General features: G+C 41.9%; 1 protein-coding gene across 1 annotated transcript in view; it reads right to left on the bottom strand.

Annotated features, from left to right (window-relative positions):
- The window catches only part of KCMF1 (potassium channel modulatory factor 1), a 459,539-nt gene extending 437,795 nt beyond the window's left edge, over window positions 1-21,744 (bottom strand). Inside the window, exon 1 of the mRNA XM_069236813.1 lies at window positions 21,522-21,744. Coding sequence (XP_069092914.1) covers window positions 21,522-21,537 — 16 coding nt within the window. The 5' untranslated portion in view covers window positions 21,538-21,744. The remainder of the gene's footprint in view (window positions 1-21,521) is intronic.
- Window positions 21,745-22,508: the final 764 nt, after the last annotated feature.

Genomic DNA, 22,508 nt, shown 5'->3' with positions numbered 1-22,508 from the left:
GGGAAAATGTTGTCTGAAGGACAAGTTTCAAACTCTTTAGAGAGTTTGCTCATTAATTGTTTCATGAACTGCATAGGCTCAAGCTGTGACCAGCGGATAGTGTACCCATTTCTTGTTCCCAATTCTCAGTTGTCTACCCTCTCCGTTGGTTCCTTGTGTTTAGTGATGGCTTGGGGGAATACAATGCTTAAACTTTGAGGGTAGTGGTCGCTAAACAAAGCATCTTGAATTTTATATTCAGACACGTAAGTAGTAAAATTAGATAATAATATAAAATCAATTATTGAGTTAGCATGTCTGCCATTGAATGTGGGTTTTAACTGTGGTTTACAATGATTTAAACTATTGCACAGAAGGAGATCGAATTTAAACGTTTCATTCAGCAAGTTACCATAATGATTATGTGTAAAATGGTATGAGTCGTCATCTACACCCATGCCAAAAAGACAAAAAATTTCCACGGATTCAGGACACAAATGTGTGTTAAAGTACCCCCCCCACACACACAACAAAAGTCTTATTATGCGCGGAGTTACATACTCGGTCCAGATCTTCCTGCAACAGCTTGAGAACAGAAAAAAAAACTTTGTTGAGGAACATTATTGTAAAAGTTAATAATCACCATTTGTGCAATGATTCTTAATTTACATGAGATCAGTTGATAAAATGAGTTAGAGATTAGTCTTACATCCTTAATTAAGTTGAACTTGTTGGAGATGAAAGTACAGAGCCCACCTTTTGCCCTGCCCCGTGAGCAAGGAACGGCGGGGTGTGAAGTGTCCTAAAACCATTTATGTGGATAGGGTCCACGGACCAAGTCTCTTGTAAACTCACCCAGTGAAAGGATCGAATATATTCTAACCAGTCTTCATTCTTACTTTTCGAGCGCAGACCCGCCGCATTCCAAAATAGAAATGAGTAATCCTCTCTCCCAGTTTTAGTCCCTTGCCCCACAAAAGACTGTTTAGTTGCTATGTCTTTTGACTGGGTGGAGAATCCACTTATTGGCACTACATTATTAGCAAGTTGACTCGGTTCAACTTCCATCTCCATCTGTCCATCTTCATTGCTCTCCACCAAACCATGCCCACTCTTTAATAGATCGGAAACTGGGGTTAGCGTAATAGTCGTAAGCCCCCCATTTCCTGATCAAATGATAGTCAATCGACACCTTCCAAAGAGAGGGCATGAAATCTATTTTTGGTTGGGATCAAATAATATCTTTCCGACTTAGTTGTTTGTTTGTCAAAATTAGAAACAAGACGGACCTGGTCAATGTTGTGCGTATAGAAGAAACCCAGAGGCAACAATATGGTGCCATAGTCCGTAATCTGCCGCGGGCATAGATGGCTCAAAATGTCTTCGACCAATTTCGGAGATTCAAAAGAGAGTACCACACAGTCACCCCTAAATGACTTCTGGTCCTTTCCCACCCATTTTACCCTCCTAACCATTTTAATATCCTCAAAGAGAACTTCTGTCATGCCAGATTTCATGCGGGTTCCAATCCAATTCAAGGATTTATTCCTCAACGCTGTCCATGATTCCCTATGGTCCCCAGAAAGAGTGGGGACATTTGCCAGGAGTATCACATAGGGAGTTGCCGCTGATGGCAGATCTAATGTGTCTCTTGATGTTAAAGAAGAATCTCGGGAGAGTTTCAGGCTGGTCAATGTTTCCCCTCTGTTTAGCCGTGCTTTTTGATGTGGGGAACTGCGGATACTAACTGGAGGGCATAAATCTACGTGTCTTTGGATGGGCTGATGCGTATGTGGTGGCTGTTTATGCACTGGTAAGGGGTTACTGTTTGCGTCTAATTCGTCACAATGTTGGGTAGTGACAGCTATTACACTTACACTTGCAAACTGAGCCTTCATTAAATTAAACATTGTCTCCACGTTTTCCTCCAATCGTATTAAACGTTCAATCATTTGGTCAAAAGGGGGCCTGACTAGATGTTCCAAAGATTAAATTGTCTCTAAGGGATTAATTTCCATTTTCACTATAGGTTGTGCATTCCTATGACCATGTTTTGAATTCTCGCAGAGAGTATGTGCATACTGAGTAGATTCAATAAGTGAGGGTCCAGGATTACCTCGTCTAATCTTATCAAGTGGCTCTTGACTGGGGGCTTTATCCTTACTAACTAGTTTGGGTTTCCTTAAACGTTTAGGAGGAGGTGGATGGTCGCCGTCATCTGAAATAAAGTCAGTTATATCCTGAATGCATCCATTCTTACCTCTAATTTGAGGTCCAGTTACCGGAAAATTAGTCAATTTTAGTGGTGGTGGGGGGAAATGGGGAAGGTCCGAAGATTGAGTTAAAATCCTTTCCTCAACATTAATAATTTGTTTATCAATTGCCCCCATAGCTCCTGAAATAAACTTTAATATTGTTGAGTGATCTTTCTGGGAGGTAGTATCTTTTAAGCTGGATTGCTTCCTTTTACCCATTCTCGCTAATTATTTGACCCTGTTAAGGCTTCGGTGCCTAAACCAGTCTTTGCAGAGAAGATGTCAGGCGCAGGACGGGCCCCCCCCCCGCGTGGCGGGAGCGCGAGATGAAATTTAAAGGGCTCCTGCCCCTATGCCACTGGCTGCCGCCTCCTCCTCTGTGAGTTCGCGCTTCCCACGGGGCGGGAGTGCGAGATGAAATGTAAAGGGCTTCTGCCCCTATGCCACTGGCCCCCGCCTCCTCCTCCGTGAGTTCACGCTTCCCGCAGGGCGGGAGCGCAAGATGAAATTTAAAGGGCTCCTGCCTCTATGCCACTGGCCGCCGCCTCCTCTGTGAGTTCGCCCTTCCCGCGGGGCGGGTGCGCGAGATGAAATTTAAAGGGCTCCTGCCCCTATGCCACTGGCCGCCGCCTCCTCCTCCTCCGTGAGTTCGCGTTGTAGATTATCATTTTGGGGAAATGTAAGGTGACATCACCTCAACTAGCAAGCACAGGTGGTTAAAAAAAAATTAAAAAAAAAAAAAAAAAACAACCACACACATGCTATACTTCCTCATGCATGGATACAATTCTAGAAAAGGCTGTGGGAGATTTAAACAACAAAATTGCACGGATTAGTTTAGCTTAGTGGAGTTGTAGAGCATATGGCCCTGAACAGCCAGGTTTTTAAATTCCTGTGAAAAGACAGTTCATGACTGGTTTGACGAATGCTCCAACGGGAGGGTATTCCAAAGTTTGGCAGCTTTATGAGCCATGGATCTGCCGTCCCAACATGCTCTCTTAACCAGAGGGATCTTCATCAAAGAGGCCATCGAGGATCTGAGGGACCTATAAGGGATGTAATGAGAGGCAATAGGCCTCAGGAGAGCATGGCCCCTGGTATGCAGTGCTCTAAGAATAATGCAGAGGGCTTTAAAGTTTATGTGTTGTTCCACCGGAAGCCAATGGAGGGAAATTATAGACCATTTGGCCGATTGATGTTTTGGCATATTCAAAAGGAAATGTGCAGCAGCATTCTGTTCGACCTGAAGTCTCTTTACCACATACTAGGGAGAGCTGAAGTACAAAGCATTCTCATAGTCCAAGCGAGATATTATGAGAGCCTGAACTATGAGATTCTTGGCTAGAAACGGGAGGATGTGAAACATTTTCCTTGATAGTCGTAGCAGTCTAAAACAAGTGGCAACCAGCTTCTTTGATTGTTAGTCCATGATGATACAGGAGTCCAACCACACTCCCATACTTTATATTGTTTCTTTCGGTGGAGATAAGCTTTCCAGCCCTTTAAGGACTGGAGAAGGGGACCTAAGCAGAATATTGCTCCCTAATAACATTAACTAGGTCTTATCTTCATTTAGTTTGAGTTTGCAGTCAGCCATCTATCTAGCTACCACTTGAAGACAGGGTGTTAGTTCAGGTTGATCCACATTCATGTTTGTGAAGAATGAAAATACCAACTGGGTGTCGTCAGAATAAGAAACCAACGATAATCTGTAAGGTTCTATAATCTCAGCCAGAGGATACATATAAAGGTTAAACAGTGTGGGGCTCAGGGAGGATCCCCGAGGCACCCCACTAGTAAGAAACTGTTGGAGAGACATGATCGATCCAAAACTTGGAAAGTGCATTTCTCTAGAAAAGAAGCCACCCATTTTAAAAGCACAGACATTGATACCAGCCTACAAATTCTATGTAACAGAATGGTATGGTCTAGGGTATAAAAAGCCGCGCTCAAATCCAGGAGAATGGTGGCAGCAGAGCTTCCATAGTTAAGACGTCGTTCTAGGTCTTCCACTACTGCAAGCAGAGCAGTCTCGTTACTGTGTTGGGGTCTGAAACCCTTCTGAGTAGGATGTAAAATCTCGTGGTCCTTGAGAAAGCCTGAGAGAAGTCTATTGGCATGCTTTTCAACAAGTTGGAGGCAGCAGGAAGCAAAGAAATCAGTGTATAGTTGTTGAAAAGAGCTGCGTCAAGATGAGGCATTTTTAGTAGCGGCATAGATTAAGTAGATTAGTAAGGACAGGGGCAATGACAGCTGAACCCAAGGCAACAATACGGGGGGGGGGGGGTTCTGGGGGGTGCCGGGTCCAAGGGGAACCCAGAGTTAATAGAATGGAGAAGACTACCCACTGCCTCAGTTCTTTGGAAGGGGTGTTCTCTGATGATAAACTCTAGTCAGGTGGTTACAAATGACCATTTAACTTTGAAACCTTGCTTTAGTAGCAGAAATAGGAAACTGAAACGCAACATGGACACTATGGGCCAGATGTAGGAAACTGTTTGCGACTCACAAACGGCAAAATTTGCCGTTTGCGAGTCGCAAAACGCAGTTTCCTATGCAGAAATGCATTTTGCGAGTCGTTACCGACTCGCAAAATGCATTTCAGACTCGCAAATAGGAAGGGGTGTTCCCTTCCTATTTGCGAGTCGCATTGGGATGCAATACCATTTGCGACCGCAATGGCATCGCAGTTACCATCCACTTCAAGTTGATGGTAACCCAATCGCAAATTGGAAGGGGTCCCCATGGGACCCCTTCCAGTTTGTGACTGGAGCCCAAAATATTTTTTCAGGGCAGGGAGTGGTCCAAGGGTCTAAAGGTTTCGTTTTTTTTGAAGTGCAGCTCGTTTTCCTGTTAGGAAAAACGGGCTACACTTACAAAAAAAAAAAAAAACTGCTTTATTTAAAAGCAGGTCGCTAACATGGAGGTCTGCTGACGTCAGAAGGCCTCCATGTTAGCGAGTGCCTATACTCGCAATGGGGCCGCAATTTGCGACCAACCTCATGAATATTCATGAGGTGGGTCATTGCGACCCCATTGCGATTTGCAGTCGGTGTCTGAGACACCGTACTGCATAGCAATTTGCGACTTGCAAATTGCGAGTCGCAGGGACTCGCAATTTGCAAGTCGCAAATTGCTATTTTGCTAAATCTGGCCCTATGTCTTGTGATACTAGCATGATTTTGTTAAAATCTCAACCAGGCTTATGTCCACAACTTATAACATTTTTGACAAACTGCAATCACTGAAACTGAGATTCATGAGTTTGCACCAACCTGCTCCCATTGGCATTTCAAGCAAAGATGTTATAAATATTGGAAGGGCACAAATGCACAATTCCCCCATAGCCCAATCTATTATTTGTAATCATGATTTTAATGCTAATGTTAAAAATGCAGATATATTGCATCTCTCCTCCCCCACAAACAAAACTTTCTGTTTTAGTTTTAAAGGATGTTCCCCCTCTTACATTTCAGCATAAAGGGGACTACCTCCGATTGCTAAATAGAGTCATTCATTGTCATAATACTAACTGTGGGAAAGTGTTGGGCACTTGGTGTTTCACAGTTATGTAAAAATTATAAGAGTTGGTTGGGTGGGGAACTTGATTAAGGAAGAAGCAGGCGATTGTGTTGTTGTTTCATTTAAGAACGCGTATTGAACAGTCATTTGGAACAAGCTCTCAGAAGCCCAGAAATACAGATCAGGGTTGTGGAATTTAATAAAATATCTACTTGTTCAAGGGACAGGTGCTTCATAAATCTACTTGTCCTATAAAAAAAATCTACTTTTCCTTTTGATGCCATGTAGTGTGGTGACATATTATGGCAACAGTCTCAGTATATACGAGCTCTGATAACAGCCTTGGATTATGCCAGGGCTAATACTATAGTAAGGCTTTAATACTAGCAGTTTTCTTAGTGTGCCACCTTTCCCCAGAGCTAAATACTGGGGCTGGAGGAAGCAGTAAAGCAATAGTTCCAGGTTTGGAATGCTTTTGAGTCTGTGCAAACCTACTAACTTGCATTTTAAGGATTTTCCCCAGCTTTTCTCTAATCTTTTCCCCATACTGAGAAAGGCTGGAAATGTACTCCTGAAAAGGGCAGAAGCAGACGTTCTTCCACGGTTGGGGAAAAAAAACTGGTGGAGGGAAAATGAGCTTGTAAACGATCAACAGATTTTTTGCATGAGCAAATCTACATGTGCACATTTGCTCATGCTAAAATACAGTTCAAAAATATTTTCTAGGAGTCCAACTGATCTTCTGTAAATACTTGTGATTTCATGAAAGCCATAACTCTGCACTAATGCAGAGATATTTACCATGGATGCACTTTTGTGACTTTCTTTAAGAATTGAGCCCCTAATTCGGTCTGGCGTTTACCAAGACCTTTAGTTTTTATTAAAATTCTATTTCTCTCTCTATCCATATCTTCTGGCTTCACTGTGAGTGATAGATAATATTCTGCTCTTTCACGAAGACCGTATTGGCACACAAAGTAGTTTTGTTCAGGGCCAGGAACTAATGAGGCAATGTGTGCTTTCTGGAAAAAAGCAACACATTTGTGTTTAGCTTTTGCCAATGCTTGTCACAATAGTGAGGGCCTGGCAGCTCCCACAACAAAGTTTTATAGAACCCATGCCAAAATAAGACATACACTGACAAAACCAAAAGACTGACCATCAATTTCAGATCAGCTGGCTTTACCAATGCTTGTTAATTTTCATGTTTCCCTTAATTTGGTAGAAACTGGTTACACTAGTTTTCCATTATGATCATTTTTTGGAAATACTATTATCCATCAACACGTTTTACTAAAGGATGCTTCAAAAAATTGGTACCTAAAATGTCTCTCCAATATAGCAAAATGTTTTTTTCCCATGTGCATTCTTTTTCTGAACATTTTATTATGAAAGCAAATAATCATCAATCTTGGTTACAATCTTCTACAAACATTTGCATCTAATCAGAGAGCATGCTGGGAGCATTATACTCATCCTCATATTGTTAAACTTTTCAAACGTGTGTATATATATATATTTATATATATATTTTTTTTTACTGAAACCACTGTCAGTTGTTCAAGTCTGTGGTTACCACATTTTTTTTTTTTTTAAATCACTCACCCTAGTGATAAAGGCTTCGCATTAATAAACCATTAATATAAGTTCAAACAACATAGCACATGGACATATATATTATCTCAACTGCAGACACTTCCCTTCCCTTTAAACTGGCAGTCAAAGAGTTTGTGCTGCAGAGAGTTGGGTCTAGTTGTCCCAAGGACAAAATAAACATGAAAACTTGTTGTCCTTGACCTTAAGCAATATGTCCTGGGAGTCGGGCTATAGGAATTCCACACCCCTGCAGATTATGCACTACTCCTGGGATTTGTGCATGTGGGGTGGGGATACGGAGGAGGTAGAGAACTCATAACAACTCTACAGTGCTGTAATATCAGACAGAGAGAAATGGCTGACGGAGAGGGCCTACACTAAATGGATAAATGCCTGTGCATATTCCCTGATGCAGAATGAATGGAGGATGGCTTACATACAGGTAAATAGCACTTCCCCGAATGCCCTGTTCCAACCAATACAATTTCACTTCCTTCACAGCACGTACATAATCCCTAAGAAGTTGGTAAGAAAGCACCTGGACAGATCATCAGCTTGCAAGAGGTGTGCTCAAACAGGGGCCGACTTTCTACTAATGACCTGGAACTGCACTTGGTAGTTTGCCACATGTAACTGACATAGGATGTCTGCGTCTGTAAAACAGTGCCTACTGGGCATATTTCCTATGCGAAAGGGGCATAACATGAAAATATGGGTGCTCCCATTGGGGGTGGTCCGGGCAAATAGCAATTCATTTAACATCTTCTAGAGGTCAAGAGGTTACTAGGTTGGAAAAAAGACTTACTGGACTGGGTTGTGGCTGTACAGCACATTAAACAGACGTGGTCAGGTGAGAAAATGGCAGAGAGTTTAGCTAAATGGGCAGAAATGCTGACAAGATCATCAGCCCCACAATATAGCTCACCATAAGGCAGTGGCTAGATCAACCAGGCCTAAAGTGTTTGCTGTAAAAGGTCATGCAATTTATAAAGCGTATCAAGTTCCTCTTATAGGAGGGTTAGATTTGACAATAGCATGTACTGACCCTCTCATTTATAAAATAGAAGGCCTCCTGTATATTAAACCACTGGAGGCTGTTTTTAACTGTTCAACCGAGAATGGGTTGAAGCCTCTAAAATTAATGAAGTCTATTTATTTAGCCAAATTCGTCTCTGTGGCCACACAGAGATCACACGTATTGTGTGTGTATGGGGTGAATGTATGGGGGCTCTGCGGAAGTTAGGATACAGTGTAGGAGGGAAAATAAACAAATCGAGGTTGCCACAAGCTTCTAGGATTACCAAAGAGAACACCTGATTCAATCTATCACACTGAGGTAATACTTACTTATCTTGAGGATACGTTATGTGGAATTGTAGAGCGCAGCTAATCACCTGTGAGAGTACCAAGGCTCTACGAGAATGTTAATGTAGCCCTTTGTTATTATTATATATAGCTGTCTGGTTAGGGAACTCTGCTAAATTAACATAATAGATGATAACTGACTGCATAAAACTACGTTGAATCAATACATTTCCATGGCTTAAATACATTAAAACAGTCAGCAATAAAATTAAACCCCAGATCTGTTTGTCTGCCCATCAGGAATCTGTATAATTGGTAAATTCAATGTGAAGAAACTGTTCTTTGCTCATAAAACGGTCATGAGAAAAGAGTTTGTTAATAAAGTCCTTGGTCAGATCTTATTGTACCTTATTACTAACACTGTAATCTTTCGCCAATTCAGGGCGAGGCAACGAGCTAACAGCAACTTATAATGCACTTTATCTTCTTTTGTGACTTATTTAAACCAATTTTAAATCAGATAACATAAATTACTGTTCTTTGATTGGGATTTTAGCAACTATTGTGCCAGTCTTACATCTCTTATTGTTTCCTTCTTGTATAGTGATCTATTCTGTAGGAAAATTTATAAAAAATGCAATGATCTTAAGATTGAACTGGTGATTTTCTTTTTTTAAATTGTTTATCCTTTTAATGCTGATTGGTTGTAACACTTTTCTTACGTACTTTGTGTTTTTATGGCATTTATAGTAGAATAAAAATTACTTTCAGGCTGATGACTGTGTATACAGAATGTATGTGGTTGAGAGAATAGCTAGTTTTAGGAACCACGTATTATCCACCCTCATTACACACCATATATTCTCCCATTCAATGATTTAGACAGTACTTACCACACAGCCAATACACTTCCAATATGTTAAAGTGGGTTTTATCAGGTATCCAGCAGCACCCTTTATTCAACAGTACTATGACATACCTTTGTGTCATCCATGTTTCCAAATGGTCATCATTCAACAGCACAAATAAGATCCTATATATCACCATTTAACCAATACAGCGCCGAGCCATGGGGTACTCAGAGCACTGCAGAACCAACAGTACCATGGCGCTCCACAACAACATACATACCAGATTGACTCCAATTAAACCAGCAAGTATTTCACTTCTTCAACCGAACAGTAATTCTCTACTCCTATTCTGATGCATATAAACAAAGTGCGTGACTCCTGCCTTGCAATGGATGGCAGTGGATCACTTAGTCCAAAGAAAAGATTAAAAAATCTTTTAGCACACCTGTCCAAATAAATAAAACACTACAAAGCTCTTTTTTTGACAAAACGCATGCTATTTTCATTCTAATCTACACATACCAAGTTTAAACTAAACAATCAACAAACTCTCTAATAACCTGACACAACGAAACACCAACAAAGAAACACAACAGATTGATGGCATGCACAAAAAGGTGCCAAGATTGAGAATACACACGCATGCCATAATAATAGTATGCATTACACAAAGCCAATAACGTAAAGGAATAACGTACCATGAATCACTATGTACAACACAAATTATTTGATAATATGAAAATAAAAATATCTGTAGATCACAGCCTCAGTAATATACATCTTTACAGCAGAATTCAACATAAACAGTAGGTAAAGAGTTGTCTTTTTAAGTATGGTTGGCACCTTACAGTAGCTCTTAAACACAATGTGTTCCTCTTATATGAAACATGACAGCAGCTTGTAATACTGTGCTATTTTACTAAGTCTTACAGCTAGTCGGAAAAGTGCCTCCAAAATTGTGTGTTGATCAAGGGGGCTTGTCAAACAGAGTACTCCGACTACACACAGACACTAGCAACAAATTACACAATGTTGCACTTTTACAGTTTGTAGAGTAGTGGTTCTTGCAACACCTACTCAGGGAGTCCGCGACTGCATATGACATTACATAATATTAATTAAGCATATAAAAATAAAGAGGAAAAACTTAAAATGTAAAACTAACTGTAAAGGAATTTGAGGCCACAAATTAAGGTAGTATCCTCAGATTGATTTCTGAAAGCAATACAAGTGCATCATACAGTATACATATATATATATAGAGAGAGAGAGAAAGAGAGAGAGAAAGAGACAAAGAGAGAGAGAGAGAGAATGACGGGGGCTTCTTTTGAATTTATAAAGCCACATCTTTCCTATTAAAATAAACATTCCAATGTTTTTATTAATTCAATTATATAGTTCACCGTTTGTGTATTTCTTGTATGAATGCTAGTTTCTGTATATTATGTTTTTTTATTTCAAATGATTGAAATTGCTTAGAATGGGGTCCTGGATTTCCAGGGATGACTCACTGCGGGCTCCCATATTCCAGTAATGATTACCTGGGGTCCATGGAAGTCAAAATGTTAAGAACCACTGGTGTAGAGTATGCCAGAGGGAATGCAGAGTATAACTAAACTGAGAGAAATATTTGTAGAAAGAGAACACAGAATAACAGAGGGCACTTAGAGCATGGATTAGCACTCTCAGAGTACTCAGTTTGAATATATCTTTGCTGATGGCGAGTACAAAGAGGCTCGTTTGCAAATGTGAATGATGCCAAATATTAAGGTTTATACGGGGTCTGCAGGAAAGGTGTGCATGTCACTTCTTTATGCATGCTGATTCAGAGTCATATGGCCAACCTTCGTCTTTGGTATTCCAATTTCTGAGGTCACCTCTCAAATCGGGAATGTGAGAGCAATCACACTCCAGTGGCAACAAGGAATGAAATCTCGACAGGCAGGGCAAAGGTGAAAGGACATCCAGCTTACCAGTATCAACACCACTGCAGGGGCAAAAATCAACTCTAGCCTCCCCCAAAGCCATAAGAAAGAGGACACGTGCACAGCTGTACATCTGCTCCCTAATGAAAAGATCAGAATTTCAACAAATTTATATTTCTTAAAACAAATTAGATGGAACATCATTCACCACCAAGGGGAATGTGAATTTATAAATTTCTACCTGTCCAATGATCAGAATGCCTCCGAAAATCACTTGTTCTGTTAAAAATCCTCTTGTCCTTTTTAGTGCCACTTAGGTGACAAAGTATGTTAGAATTCTTAATACAACCGACCTCTGACAGAATATGAGCCATGGTGTAATCTGAGACCATCAGGGTTTATATTTTAGCAAGGCTCGGATATTGCTATCTTACTACAAATCTATATACATGAGCTGGAAGTATGAGCAAAGTGGTTATTTGATAGAGGTCCTAGTCTACGTGCCCACAAGTTTAACAGTATTCTATTCACTAATTCCCCTTTGATGCTATCACTTCCTGGAAATGTACTCGTGATAAGGGCAGGTATATTTTTTTCAAGGGTGTTATCAAATCTGGTAGGTAAAGTATCTATGCATGTATGTATATAGTATTTCTACAGTGCGAACTAGCCAAAAGGCAGCGGAATGCTGAACATGGTCAAAGCCTAATCTTAAAGTTGAAGAGTAAAAGGAAAGGAAGCAGAGTTGTGGATGGTTCATGCATTGTGATGTAGTGTTCTTTAAAGAGACGAGCCCAGGGATTTGGAATTCTTTTTTCAAATAAGCTACTTGTTCAATGAAAATAAAAAGAAAATGTACTTGTTCTGCAAAAGAAAGTCTCCTTGTACCCCCAATCCCTACATCAGCTATAACAACTGGCACAGAAACATAATAGGTATTTGTTTAAATTAAACTGACCACCAATCGTAGCAATGCTTAAAAGATGTTTGAAGCAAAACTTGATTGTATTACTGAGAAAAGTGACATTATCCCTGTTCACCTGAAAATTACTGAAATGAAGCGTAAATGCTCCTGAATAATTGACATCAGGTACTGCTGTCTGGACAAACTGGTCTACAAGGCAAGTTGTGTCCAGTTTGCATGTCTATCCATTTTAAAATCAAAACAAAAAAAGAGATTAGACATTATATGCAGTTGGAGAGGTGCTGACTTATCATATGCCTGCAGTTTTGTTCAAAAAGTGGAGGCTAAATGCTGATATCAAATGGTTGTACACTATCTGTGGCTCAGTGTACCCTCCTGCCAGAGATACTGCTCAAATATCAACAAGAGTGCTGCTCTGAAGTAGTCTACCAGCCTCAGTAGCGATTCCCATCAGTATCAAACAGTGGTACATATGCATAAAGATCAATTATTTGGGTATGGTGAATAATTGCCATGGCAGTGTGTCGCTGAACAGGGCAAACATGAAATTTACACTGCATGATATTCATTCTGAGCACTGTGTTAACTGTAGCATATGTGAATTTGGCATACCTTTATTTTTCTTCAAGCAAGTTATTCACTATCTCAAAGAAGCAGTCATTAGATTCATCACTCCATGTATGGCAAGACCTGGAGCAGCAGGACTGTTTTTTTTTGTTTGTTTTTTTAACTAGGTAGGTGTACTGGGAGTAGTTAAAACAAAGTGATCTACAATTCACCAACATTACTTTCCTGATGGGTGGTTTTTGTCAAACAGACTGCTTTGATTCTGAATCTGGTATTGGGCCTTTTGCGTCTACCCTGATTTTATCTCCTTCATTGGCATTAGTTTTACCCTTCACCAGTTGTCAGTGCAATTGTGTGCAAAAATTGTGTTCATTCTGATGTCTTCATAGCTCAGATCTCAAGTTTCTCTAATCCCTTTTCCTGCTTCTTTCCCAGCTAGTTCTTCCATTATTGGCATAGCCACTGCACAAAAAACAACTTGCTGCTTAGACACACTATCCAAGCACAAAAACATTTCACTGTACAGTTGTGGGACAGTCACAGGACCCGACTGCACAGGCCCACACCTCCTACAGACCTACACCCACACACACTTTCTGCAGAGACGAGCACTGCACACACCCCTGCATATGCAATCCTTGCACAGACACATACAATTTCCTGCATAGGCACACAGTCCTCCAGTATACAAACACCGAACTGCTGTAGATACGCAGAGAGAGACCCGCAGCAGAGAGATGCATCATGTGCAGACATACACAGACACTTAACAGACACACTGTTGGCATACACACACCGTTCACATGTGCATACTCTGTAGATACACACATACCCTGCAGACATACACTATGCACAATTTGAGTAGCAAACATACCTCCAGCAGGCCTAACCTCCAGGAAGCCAGCTTCTCTCCAAAATAGTGGATACTGCTGCCTGCAATGGGAGGATGAGGAAGGGGTTCCACTAAGTGCTGTTCTGAGGGTGGACTGACCTGCCTGAATGTGGATGAAGAATATGGGAACGGATCACACAAAGTTCCTCTCTGGTAGGTGGGGACAGACCATCAACTCATAAAGCAAAACCACGAGGGGCTAGGCTACACTAAAGCTTTAGGGGCCCATCACTTCTGATCAATGGTTGGTACCCTGTTGGTAGAGGGTTCCTGTACTCTGTATTCACATTCCTCCTCATTTTCGGCTCTAAAGGTAAATATATGCTTCCAAAGCAGTAAATGTCAACTCTTTCTTCCTATATACCATGTAAACACAGCCCCCTCATGGACATCTTTGCATTGTGTGCATCCTGGACATCAATTCCAGAATATCGATGACGCAATATTGATGACAATATTGAAAAAAAATATGTTGATACGTAAGTAAGTTTAGATTTCTACATATAACTCCACATATATGTACCTGCGCGTTTGATGCATATTCAAGGTATGTAGATGTGGATTTAGGAAACGTAAATCTATGCTTTAAATTATGTACTTCCCTATCAATATTTTGGCCGTTGATGTTCTGTCCTCGATAGTCTTGTACCACGATATTATTTTGGGGGGGGGGGGGTGGAATGGGGTCGATATTTAGCAGTAATCCTAATATAAATCTTTTTTTCCCCCCTGAGTTTAGTGTTGTGGGGGACATCTCACCCTGCCCACTTGAGGCGTTTGAGTCTGCCATGGCCAATTCCTGATACTGTTCTCAACAGAAGCAGTTGCTGATCATTCGCATTGAGAAATCGCAAGTCTTCCTGACAGGCACTCATAAGTGGTAACATGGGGAGAAAGTCATAAATGCATCATGTAGAGCTAACATGCAATGATTGACTCTCAAAAGTCTGCATATCAGTGCCTACCTTTAAAAAAACTGGAGCGTAGGCAGTGGTCAGCAAGAAACGAGTAGATTACCAAACAGACGCAGAGGAAGCTACACATTTTCCAGTCTAAGGAGGGGCCATTCTACAAACTTATGTTAGAAAACTGCCATATAGGGAGCTTGGAGAAAGGTAACAAGGGAGTTGTGGCAAACATATCCATGAAGACAGGTCAGGATTCATGCCAGACTATGCAAATCAGTTATAATGGGATTACCTGCATGTATGTTCAATTTATGTGATCAGGGATCAAAAAAATCTACTCAACCACTCGCTATGGCGAGTTATATTTGATCATGTTGAGCAATTTTTAGGACTTACTTGCCCCTTCTGGCGAGTTGACAAAGAACAAGTATTCTGTTCAGTCAGAAAGTGGAGGGGTAATAAAAGATGCCTTTGAATCTTGTTCTTATGTCCATTTGCTCTGTGTTCACAGACAGAGGTCAAAAATCTGTTAGTCTTAAATTAATTTTCCTTCTGACTGTAGAGTTCCAGGACTTTGTAAGGTGAACTGTGTGACCTGCAGATTAGAGAGTAAAATAAAAAGATACAGGGTGTCATGTTTTCCTAACATACAGCATTTAAATGACTAAGTGAACTGAGCAAACATTTCAAAATATATATTTCACTAGTTGTGATGTATTTGAAGGTGCAATCATATTTGAGAATGAAGAAAAAGGCGAACCTGTAAACTATTTGTCTAGGATCACACAATTTGAGACCAGTTTACGAGTGAAGTACATTACAGTTAGGTCGAGTAGATTATTTAAGTTACTCAACCTGCAGGTCTACTAACAGTTTTATGATTTTTCAAGGCCTGGTGATGATCATAACATTCTGACATGGTTTCCTTCTGGAACTACGTTGGACACCCTGAATAGCTGGGCTGTTTAATACTGTTTCATACTATACAAGTGTTCTAAAAATTGTCATGCCTGCCTAATGCAGAGTAGTTGATCAACCCAACTGCAGCTTCTGGTTGTTTAACTGCAGTTTCCGTTCAGATATTATAATGTATTTCTTTTAATCCAGGTGATATGTATCTATTGTGGCTCTTGGTATGGTGTGGAGCCTAGCTCAAGTAGAAAGAGCCAGAATCCCCTTTGTGACATCCTCCATGCTGTTGTGAGGGGTTGGCCAAAGAGGAGGTCTTTGCAGTACTGCACAGCACTGACAGCCTTGGGACATGCAGACTAGAGTGCAGGAACAAAGAGGACTCAAAACCAATACTTTCTAATGACAACTCAGGGCAACATTGGGACCATGTTTTCTAGTAACAGCGCCAGCTGTGTTCCAATACAGTTTGGGCAAATACTGATCAGGGGACCAACATTCTATCAACTGTCTGTGTTAATGCATTTAATCACATGTGCTGCTTGAAAGCCCCAGCTAACCAAGGTATCCAAATAGAAGAGTTTTTACATTTTTTAATGCTGTGTGACATGGGGCTGGGGAAAAGTGACAAAATGCAACTTACATCAGTTTAAAGAGCTGCATCACCGTGGCAGACCAGCAAAAAGCAGTTTTAAAATTATGGGTTTATACACACACTTACAGAAGATTCCTACTCTGCCGTCTGATCTGAACATTAACTTCATTTAAATTGAGCTACATTAAAAGCCTCCACGTCTTGCCAGTTTATGGCCCTCCGGTTTGAGCGCTGGCATTATCATTTCTTTAAAAGAACACAAAAAGCACTTGCAAGGGAATTGTGATGGTATTTTCTGTCCTGCATTAGACCCCTTGTAAAAACATTTGGCCCCTTCAGGCACTCCTGCACTGTAAATAACTGTAAACAAGGCCAGGATCATTTAAACTCACTCAGTGGGAGAAACTTAATTGCGGGAAGGAGCCTGAGAGGACACATGAAAGGACCAGTGATTTGGGCCCATAAGATAGTAAATAAAAGCCTTTTTGTGGTCAACTACCTCCATCAGCATACTAGATGTGAATGCAAGGAGACGGGGCGGCAGGACAGGTGTAAATGGAAATGTACCATGATTGTCCAAAAGCAATAATGTTGGCCAGCTCAGTCTGTTTACTGTGTTTTAACGTCTAGTTGTCTGTGACAAAGAAAAGACATTAAATCTTCTTGCCCTGAACGAAAGTCAACTTGTCTCTGGCGATACAAATAAAAGACCTATGAGTCTTCAAAATGTTTTCGAAATTGGAGCAGTGTTGTGGTGGTCCTGATGGATAAGGCGATGTTGTTACAGATAATAGATGCATAGATGGAAAAGGCCTGGTCTGTTTTGTTTTTTCATTTTTACACTACTTAATCTGCAATCTGATGGTGTCCGGGCTATGAGTGTGCCAAGAATAACCAGAGATGATAAGCTTGTCTGCAAGATAAAGAGGGGTGCTGGTTGTGATGACTTTGCAAATGATGAGGCTGGTTTTGAAGATGGTGACTGCTGGCAGAGGGAGCCAATTGAGTTACATCACAGGGGGTGATGTGATCATATTTCTACAGGCCCTGGAAGAGATATGCTTCAGTAACGCAGGATGCTCCTAAGGGGTGTCGGAGTGAAACCTGAAAGGCCATGGGGTAGGGCATTTTACCACCATCTAAATGTGACAGTACATGAGTTTGATCAGCTATTTTTAAGCTGATTTCTGGAAGAAATGGGTAGGACTATTTAGATGAGCAATCTTTGTATTTTGAATTCTTTGAGGAAGAGATTGGCGTCCAGGGTGAATCCAAATGATTTGGCATTCGGTGAGTGTAGGGGTTTAAAGCAGTCAAGGATTAAGTCATTGAGCAATGTTTGTACTCTATGTTGTTCTTGGCAACAAAGTATAGGTCATGTATTGATTGGGTTGGGCTTCAGGTAGGTACAGAACTTCCAGGTCTGGATGATGTGCAAGCAGTGCTTGAGGCACTGGATATCTACAGTAGAGGAGACTTTTAGGTAGAATTCTGTATCATATCACATCAGCATCATATTGTTAAATGTTGGTGCTGTTATCTGTGAAAATTTACAATCCCCAACAGGTTTTTGCATGAGTAAATGTTGTGTATATTTGCATATGCAAAATGGAATACTCATCTAGGAGTTACAGGCTGTGTGTGTGCACCTTAGGTACTTAAGGCAAGGGTTTTAAACTAATGGTCTAAGAGCCATAAACACATGGCTACTATACTAATGATTTGTTTTTTTAGTTATTGCATGTACGTATATTGCATATTGGTGCCATAAGAATGTGGCATGCATGTCACTCTGGTGAACCCATCAACCTTGACATCCTGTATATCAGCCCGCACGGTAAAGCTCATCCTGACAAAAATATAACCAAATACATTTCTGGACATGACCAAGGGAGGACTGCAGAAGCAGGTTACCCCTTGGGGGTTTCTCTTACCTTCATAAACTGTCTTGCAAAGAGACTTGGGGAGCGATTACGTCCCCACTGCCCTTCCCGACGCCAAAAGGAGCTTAAATCCAGTGGCGGTTTCTGTTCAAGGGTGTCGGGGCTCCGCCCCCTTTACATTCATATTCAAAATTAAAGCAATGCTAAAACTGGTTGTTTAAAGAAAAGAAAAAAAACACTTGTATGCACAGTGAATGCACACAAACTATCTTGCTGTATACGCCCACTCACCGTATTTTTTGTTGTTGTGATGACAGACATGTGACGTTTTTCCTAAATTTCCTCCCTAGGGTGGGCCCAAAATCTAGTGTTAATTTTGCCGGGCTGACAACCTTCAGCCCTAAGCTGTGTGAGGTCATCAGCTCGGCAAAGACACAGAATCAAGGAGGAGTCTCCACCCCCTAATCATGTAGCGGTAAAGTTAGGTCTGGGCGTTTTAGAATCAAGCCCTGTTGTGCTAGCCTTCCACATCAATCACATGGGGAGCATTTTCATCCTAGCCTTTCAAAACATTGGAAACGTGTACCAAAACACTGAGAAGGCTCAAGTTGAAACGTTGGTAGAAAATAATCTCCGAGACAAAACAACAAACTGTTTAAACAGTTTAAGAAATAATTTGACTGTTTCGGACACATCAGCATCACTGTGATAATATGTTCATGTTTTTTTTTCTGAAATCTCTATTTGGACTGTCGGCGCTGCGTGACAATCATGGCACTTTTAAACCTATCTTCTGAATGGGCACTTGTATCTGTTTACTAACTCAAGATGGCCACGTGCTGTGCAATGCAGAGAGCAGAATGTCAGCTCAGCTCTTCTATGTTTGAGTTCTTATCCAGGCCACGCCCACACATCTACACTCCCTAGAGAGGGCAGAGTCCTGTCCTGCAGACAGCGTATATACCCTGAGCGTGGATGTCTCCCAGCTGGGGTGTAGGGATGCAGGAGCTGAGGAACGAATAGAGCGCACTTTCCCAGGCTTCCCGACAACAGGTGAGTGTTTTGAAAATGTGCACACAGTAGGCCGAAAACAATGAGCAGAACTTGATATAAATAACTAACTATCTATTTAGAAAACCAGGCTAAATCGTGTTTGAAAGCATACTGGACTTCTAGATGTCTTTCTTCTTTCATTGCTACCAATATGTTTCCAACTGTTCGCCCTTCAGACGAAGAGCTCCTGAAAATTGTAGATACTACTATATTAAAATATTGTAACGTAACGGAAGACTGGCAAGTGTCCCATGTCTATGCGTGATGCAGACACATTCGACGAGTTTCTATGTTGAACTCTGCAATTAAAAATAAGGTCAGCGAGTCGGAGATCGATGACATGAATAATTTGCCTCAAATCGCTTGGATAAATCATTGGGAAGCTCCAAAAAGCAGAATAATATATTGCACTCTCTAATCACCAAGGAGTTAAAATGAGAGGCTGGAGATGGCACGTATATTGGAAACATTTTCCACAGAGACAGCTGTAGTGCTATATTACTGTGAGCTTATGCATTGCAGTCATTGTGGGCTTTATGGTCTTGTTGAAAAATGCGGAATTAAGAGCCTTAGAGCTGGGTTATGAAGTTTTTAGCATCCGTATGAGTGCTTTATACTAACCAGTTTCAGTTTTTCACTGCCCACCTGTGCCAGCTGCTAACCACCGATGTCAGCTTCTCACACACTGCCCACCAGAAAAGTTGTGGTCAAGACCATGCCCATTCAATGTATGGCCTCTTTGCTGGAATTAAGAAGGCCCAGTGCTATGCAACTGCTTTAGCCAATTTGTTATAAAGTGTTTAATCTAATTTTTCTTTGTTCCTAATTAGTATTTGCTTTTGCACAGGGCACAAGAGCCTCTCTGTTACTACTGTACTGTCTCTATACATTTATTGCACTCAAGGCTTGCTCTGCAGTTATTTTGATTGATGCCATGCCTTTATATTGTATAGGGTGTGTACAGTCCGTGTGTGGCATACTGTACAAGCACATTGTGCTTGCCCAGTTTATGTGTACATTGTCTGTAAAGTATAGTGTAAATACATGTCAATTTTGTTCACTTTATTCAGTGGATTTTGTATATGTGGCTAGCATATACAGTATGCACACTCAATCACGCTGCATCATTTTGTCCTAATTTTGTTAAATAAAATTCACAGGAGATGGCAACTAGCCTCGGAAAAAAAATCTGTGCCCCTCTAACATGTTCCCCACCACGCCCAGCCCCACCACTCTCAAACTTCACCAGCCACCACTGCTTAAATCACCCAGCACGGCAAGAGAAAATGGGCTGATTACGGGTTACAAAACATCCTTAAGCATGACTGAGGAAGGAGAACATTTGCAAATCATACCGATTGTTGAAGACAACCTTTGTTGTCATTGTACTGTTCAGCGGAATATATGAGAAACAAATCAGTGCTTTAAATGGGCCAGTAATGTCCGGTACTGAGTACCGGCACATTTTTATTTTGAGAGGGAGAGTACCTGCACTTCTCGAGATAAACGTAATACCTTTAATTGGAGATTACTGGCACTTCTCAGAAGCAAGCAAGTACTCTGGCACAAAGTACCTACACTTCTATTTTTCCATTTCGAGTACTGGCAGGATGGGATGAATTGACCAAACTATGGACTCATTCTAGTCACGCAATTGTGCATTAGGAGTTTAAACTTTTTTTCTTGGGCTGACCTTGGTTTGCAGTCCGGCCCTATTTTCTTCTAAATACTTAACGAAACTAATCGCAGTTAAACTTGTTTAGCTAGATTACAATGCTGCCCCCTGTGGCATAGAGCTAAAGGTTTATACTGAACAGACCCCGGACAGAAAAATGTCTAATACCTAGCCAAGAACACAAAAACGTGAAGGAGTTGTTAGCCCAATCGCATGGGCAATGCACCGCTTCATATTTCGCATGTTAGTCTAGTGTGGGATGTCAGCGTGTGCGTGCTTTGCGGGAAGTCGGTGGGAGGTAAGGCGAAAATGCAAGCAGGAAGAAGGCCACCATTATCAAATAAACACTCAAGTGTAGTGGAAAGGGGGTTGTCTCACTCAAATGCTACGGGACTCCTTAAAGGAAAAAAGGTGCTTCTTCATTTTATTGAGGGCCAGTGTCGTTTCCAGCACCTCCGCCAGCACACCTGTCAGGAAAGGACTGCCCCTTCAAAATCGCCCACCCCCGGCATCCCAACAACCACACTAAAACAGATGGAACCTCAATCCCATTTTCGCGCACCTCTGTCTATTGGCGAAGTAATGGGGAGGACATTAACATTTAAAAGCAATGGGCCCTCAGGCGGAACCAATACTTCTCCCTAGCCACGGCGAGTGTGTCACCCACCCTGCGTAACTCACCTTCATGTCGGGACATCCTAGGCCGCTGCGAGCGCCGGGCAGCGCTGCTCCTCCCGGGGGCTCCACAGCACCTCAGAAAGCAGCCGGGAAACAAAGGGCCGCTGGGTGGAAAGAGCGGCTCAGGCCCGGTGCGTTCCCGTATCAGGGCTACCCCGCGCTCGCCGCCGGTGCTGGCAGGGCCTGCTCGCTCAGCTCTCAGCGCCGTCAGCCCCGCCTCCGCCGCTGTGTCACAGGCAGCCCGGCCAGAGGAAGAGGAAGTGCGAGCGACGCGGCCTGCCGGGTCACAGGGGAGGGGGAGGACGCTCCTCCGTACAGCCCATCTCTGAGCTCACAAGCCGGATTACCGGCTTCCAGGCAGTCGCGTTTCTGCGATGCTGCTCTCGTTCTACACTAGGGCCCCTTTCCGTTTCCAATATATTTATTGTCTACCAAACCCCGAGAACTGGGCCTCACGCCCACCGCTCTTTCAACTGGAGCGTGCGTTTTCTCCTCTCGCAACAGCATATCGTTTTACTGACCCTCGCCACCGCACCACCAGGACCGCGCCCTACCATCTCAAACATTAACGCAATTATACAGCCTGAAACTTCAGGCCTGGCAACAGCTCTCATAAGGAGGGTGTCGATAGCTTTAGATTTATATTATCCACCCAGTGATTCCCAAACCCTTTCGACCGGACGCTCCCTTGAACAATTGGCCACGGTTCACCATTACATTACTCTTTTTGGAAGTGGGGAGTAGGAGGAAGGTCTATATGCCCGGATTCGGTAGTACATCCATTTAAATCCCTATAAATAATTGGGATGAAGGTACGGAGAACAGTGCATGCAATGCAATGTCTACTTCTCTTTCCACGATACTTAAGCACCCTTGGGACATGCAGTGACTACATATGTTTGCTGTTCCTGCACGCTCAGCCTGGAGCTGGACACATCCAGCCAAAAGCAGCTAGGACAGAGGTCTTCAAACTTTTTAGATGCCGAGACC

This window comes from Pleurodeles waltl, chromosome 1_2, assembly GCF_031143425.1.
Source record: "Pleurodeles waltl isolate 20211129_DDA chromosome 1_2, aPleWal1.hap1.20221129, whole genome shotgun sequence".
In the NCBI taxonomy this organism is placed as follows: Eukaryota; Metazoa; Chordata; class Amphibia; order Caudata; family Salamandridae; genus Pleurodeles; species Pleurodeles waltl.
The sequence above is the reverse complement of the archived record's forward strand: the minus strand, read 5'-3'. Positions and strand labels throughout refer to the sequence as shown.